Source organism: Zea mays, chromosome 9 (assembly GCF_902167145.1).
Source record: "Zea mays cultivar B73 chromosome 9, Zm-B73-REFERENCE-NAM-5.0, whole genome shotgun sequence".
In the NCBI taxonomy this organism is placed as follows: domain Eukaryota; kingdom Viridiplantae; phylum Streptophyta; class Magnoliopsida; order Poales; family Poaceae; genus Zea; species Zea mays.
In genome coordinates, this window is record NC_050104.1 from 122,219,118 (window position 1) to 122,224,365 (window position 5,248).

Genomic DNA, 5,248 nt, shown 5'->3' on the forward strand with positions numbered 1-5,248 from the left:
ATGCGCAGCCGTACACCTGCCCTGCAGCCTGCACAGCAATCAGCACCCAGCAGCAACCTGCCTGCGTTTCAGTATCTCTCTGAATTATAGATTCGTGCTGGTCTTTGTCAAGATCTGGCCTCGCCTTGACCGGTACGACGAACGTACGAGCAACGAACGATACGGGCTCTGGCGACGGCAGTAAAATCTAGGCGCCAAGCCAATCGTGCGGCGCTAGCTGGGCTTTTGCCACCGACCATGTCCCTCCCCTTTTATTGCAGGTGGTGGGTGATCCGTGACGGACGCGGTGCGAGGATCGTGGAGCAGATGAGTACGGACGGCTTCGCCTGGATCATGGTCATGGAGGGAGTAGTCATCGATACAACAACAGCCCCAGATGTCGCCCACCCAGCATATATATCCACCGTCTCAGATCATGGCAGTAGCACTGATGACTGATCATACTTCACCGTCTCAGCAGCTCGGATCATGGCAGTAGCACTGTAGCAGTAGCCAGTAGGCCACCTTCGCTTGCTTGATGAGTGAGTACCTACCATATATGCCTCGCAAGATCAGGCGTTAAATAGGCCCGAGCTCTCGTCGGCGATCCCTGCTCGATGTCTCGTGACACCGGGCATTATTACTATCCTGCCTGTTCTTCCACCTCACCAATGGAGACGACAGACGACGTCGCAAGATCAGGCGACCAGCTGGAGAAGAGAAGAGAGCAAGGCCCTCCTTTTTCTGGCGAAATTTCGCGTGGCTGCGCAAAGGATACCAAATCTGGGACCACTAATTAGGACCGATCAGTATGGTCGTAGATTGCACTAACAGACAGCCTTTCTTTCGTTCGCAGGCCAGTGGAACCTGTGGATCGCCTCAACTGCAGCGACTCAGCGAGGGCTGTTGCAGAGATGCAGTAGTCGAGAGGCACAGATAAATCTAACCTAGGGAAGTACGTTAAATCTAAACTAGTACTGGGGTACCTTATTTCAGTTTATTTGTGATATCAAAATAATAATTTACTCTCATAACTTTCCACCATAATCGAACTTATATAATCTACTTATATAATCTAGGAGAGCAAAACAAATAGGGTCTAAATATCCACTAGCTAGCAAACCGAGTGTTTGAAACTAGGCTTGATACACACGAATGAATATTCACATGGTTAGAACGATTCTTCTGGATCTCGCCTGCCCCATGGCGCCCTGCCACGGAACGCACAGATGCTCCTGGTCAGTGCTTGGCAGCTCCACGCTTGCGCGGCCTGGGTCGAGCCGAAGACGCACCTGGACCCTTGCGAGGTTTCCTAGACCGAGCCTTCTTTGCCTCGTAACCTATAGCTTTCAGGTCCTCGCATATCTCCTGCCTCCCTAGAAGGAGCCCAGGAACTATCTCCCTCTGGAAATTTCTCATGCCCCTCCCTCTCTTTAGCTTGATCCGACATGCTGGCCCTTCCTTGAAAGGTGGGGTCACGGTGACGGATTGCCCGTCATCTTTGGCCTCCTCTGAATCCAACACGGTTTTCTCGAACGAGTCCAACGAAGGCTGAGGCTCGTCGTCCACCTTCTGAGCTGCTGTCTGGTTGCTGCTTCCAGGGCGATGAGCAACACATTCAGAACTATGCTGAAACATGGAAAGAAGGGTTCTAGCTGCAGTATCAGCTGTGGTGCCACCATCGTCGACCTTACATTGAAGCATGCTTAACTCCTGAATATCTGATGCTCCATTGTGGGATGTCCCAAGTCTTGGATGGAAATTGTTATCAAGAAGAGGAGATCCAGGGTCTAAAAACTCCTTGTTAATGGTTCCAGGCTGTGGCGAGTGAGCTTTATCGATACCATTAGCTGTCGGGACTGTGAGAAGCACGTGACTGTCATCCTGCTTGTGTGCCAATACACTATCATGTCCAAGAACCACATGTTTGGTGGACGTTTCTGCAAGCAGGCCATTTTTCGTGGAGAAAGAATGATCGGGTGCTGTTCCTTTACTTACACCATTATTTACAACCTTATCTCTATAATCGTTGATTTCTGATGGCATGTTGGTGTTTTCAGGTGACACGTTAAGGTCAAAAGGGAACTTCTGTTGGACTGACGATTCAGTTACCACATCCCTTGAACTGTCTGCAGCTGAGTCGGGCGTGATCACCGTGATGGAAGATCCTTTCGTTGATCCAATACCAGAGACACGTTCTTTTTCAGAAGTTTCTCTAGGTCTGTCTGAAAAATTTCCACAATACGTTGAGGAAGAAGGAAATAGAGTAGAAGGCATAAGAAGGCTTTCTTCTGGAGGAACATTCAGGTCAAATAGTGATTGTCTTGCTTCATTGTTACTTGTTTTGGTAGGGGACTGGCAATCCGGAGTGTGACTAGATCCAACTGAACCTGAAAATGCATAAGGTTAGAATAGTCATGAAGCTCTATGTGCAGGCCATCTTGTTGCCTTGTTGGATTATGATTTAGCTTGCAATGAACAAAGCATCGCATAAGAGAATAAAGTAAGGAGAATAAAACCTGAAAAATGTTCCAATAATCTCATTGTGATCTTGGACTCGTGGTCATGTCTAATATCAACTAAAGCATGAATGATGCTACAATGGGAATATATGGACTTGCAGAACTCCGAACACTCACATGAATTATTAATATAGAAGTTCATAAATTTCAGTTAATAGACATAGATCTAGAGGTATATTAGAGCTACAAATATGTGATCCAGGTTCATGACTTGTTCTATACTAAACTTTGAATTGAAAAAGGCTCAGTAGAGCTAGCTAGCAACAAAACTTCCTATAAAAATGCAGAAAATATTTGAATGCAAACATGGATAGAATTTAGAAAAAAAAACCACATTGCCGTGACATAGCTGTTTCTAGTTTCTGTGAAGATTGGAAAATATTTTTTCTCCATAATATAATGATATGCAGATCTCTAGAGGGAAAAACCGTCTAAGTAGTCAAATGACATTGATCTTGTTCTTCAAAACTCAATTACCGCCAGTAGTCAGAAGATACATAACAACTTTAGCTATCTATGTAACTGTCTGATGACAGTGAACAAACAGTGCGGCAATAGCATCCTCTTGATCAAGCATTCATTAATTGAGCTCTACATCCGTTTTTCAACAAAGGCTCAACTTATCGGCACATATGCATGAGAAATCAATAGTCATAAAATAGGTCGTACAAGATAACAGCAACATGCTTGCATCTAAGTAGTTCTGAAACATGTTAGCACAAGACACAAAGGTTAAATAGACACTCACCAACACTTACGCGCGATGTCTTCCAGTCTCTACACAACTGAAGAGACTCTGCAAGTGAGTTGTTCTGTGGAGAAACATCCTGAGACTTGCCATTTTGGTTGGCAAGGTTGCCAAGGCCAGAGCAACCGATAGCTTCCACGGCATCACCATAAACCGATGGCTTCTCCAAGTCAATCACTTCGCGATAAGCATCAGATTTCCTCCGGATTGAACTCCTAACATCTGAACTCAGTTCCACAATTCCGGACAACGATTTACGTTTATTGTAGTTGGTGGAAACTTCTTGGGTTTGATTGCGCTTCGAACCCAAGTTCATCTGGGGCACCAAAAACCCTTACTTTAGCAAGATAAAAATAGAGCAATTTACATGGGAGGAAAAAAATCTAGCTATTCTCCTCACCAGCTTATGCTCATGAACAGAGTGCAGGCTACTAAGTGAACTGCTAGACTGCTTCCAGAAAGAAGCATAAAACTTATTCAGATCCTCCATCTGCAAAAAGGATATCGCATCACATTCATGTTCGTCGCAACCCAAAGGAACCTCGCAATCCAATTTTACCAAAGTTTGTTAACCCTACCTCAGCAGCTTACAAGCATAAACACGAAACCGACCTTAATTTGGCAACTAACCAAATCTCCCTATCCTTTTCTTTTGGTTGTCTCCGTGAAGAACAACCGCTTCCTAGCTACCGAAGCAACAGGAGAAGCTCTAATACATACATAAAACAGGAAAACATAAAAGGAGAGATTATTGCGCATAATAAACAGGGAGAAAAGGAAACCTTTCCGTTGGATATTTCTTTGTCGCGCCTCCCCTCGTCGAACTCCGTCTCGGATCTTCTGATTTTTTTCGCGGCTGGATACTGGTGCAGACGGCTGCCCGTAGCGCCAGCCGTCAGCACAGCCCCAGCGGCTTCTTTCTTTCTTTTTTTTTCCGTCTTCTTTCCTGTTTCTCTCTCGGCTCACATGCCTTTTTTCACCTGCCTTGATTTACTGCTGCATGGGCAGTGGGAGATGGGGATCTAATCTTTTCTAGGGCTCTGCGAACCTGTCGTTGCCGCTTGCATATGCAAGGAAGGAGCGAGGTGAGGTTGGGGACCGAGATGTGTCAAATCTGCCACTTTGTGGTCAAGAATCACAATTCCGGAGGAGGAAGTAGGTGTTGTTGGGTGTTACTGGTATTTCCTATTAAAACATGTGCATGGATATATCTGGCTCAAATGATCAAATCTGCGTTCCGAAAGCCACTATAGCTCATAATCTCTGTCGTCAACTATTTTTTTTCGTCTCAAAAAAAGGTATATCTGCAGTTTAGTTACTTTTTATGTGTTCCTTTGGATTTGTACCTTCAACACTGGTAGTGATGGCTGATGGTACGGTCCACCGCAACAAATACTACATGGTACGCAGGCGCAGTACATTAGGGAAAAGCTGGTGCACCCTATTAATTTTTAGTCAAGTGGTATTGAATGTTTAAATACTAGTTAGATGTATTAAATATAATCTAAATACAAAACTAATTATATGGATGAGGACTAAATGGTAAAACAAGTTTTAAATTTAATTAATACATGATTCGATCATGTGACCTATAATAATGTTTACTGATTATGAATTACTTAGGGTTAAAAAAATTCTCACGTCATTTAATCTTGACTTGTGTAATTAGTTTTATAATTAAACTACATCTAATATTTATAATAGATATTTAAATATTTAATATATCACGGGCTAAACTTTAGATCCTACTACCAAACAGCTGGCATAGGCGAATACCGGAATAGTATCTCTGAACAGATTTTAAGCGTCGCCCTGAAAAGCCAATCGTGTTTTGTCCCCTCAGCTCCTGATGCTTCGCAGAGTGGACGATCCATATAATAATTCTTCTGGCCCACAGACAGAACCAGGTCCATCGTCCTTTTTTATTTTATTTATAGCAGAAAAGGCTGTGAAGTGTCACGTACACGTACTCACGTAAAAAAATTATTGTACATTGAAA

General features: G+C 43.8%; 1 protein-coding gene across 3 annotated transcripts; it reads right to left on the reverse strand.

The window, feature by feature from the left end:
- Positions 1-946: 946 nt before the first annotated feature.
- LOC100275618 (uncharacterized) lies at positions 947-4,476 on the reverse strand. 3 transcript variants are annotated; one of them, XM_008660129.4, is made up of 5 exons: positions 4,032-4,476; positions 3,828-3,935; positions 3,650-3,739; positions 3,250-3,565; positions 947-2,369 (listed from the first exon to the last, which is right to left on the reverse strand). In XM_008660129.4, the coding sequence occupies exons 3-5, from the start codon at positions 3,737-3,739 to the stop codon at positions 1,219-1,221; spliced, it is 1,557 nt and encodes a 518-aa protein (XP_008658351.1). In that variant the 5' UTR covers positions 3,828-3,935; positions 4,032-4,476; the 3' UTR covers positions 947-1,218. The 3 variants fall into 3 exon arrangements, with proteins under 3 accessions (XP_008658351.1, XP_020399173.1, NP_001143138.1); XM_020543584.3 differs by having other exon boundaries at positions 3,828-3,958; NM_001149666.2 differs by lacking the exon at positions 3,828-3,935 and having other exon boundaries at positions 1,018-2,369; positions 4,032-4,394.
- Between the last annotated feature and the right edge of the window lie 772 nt (positions 4,477-5,248).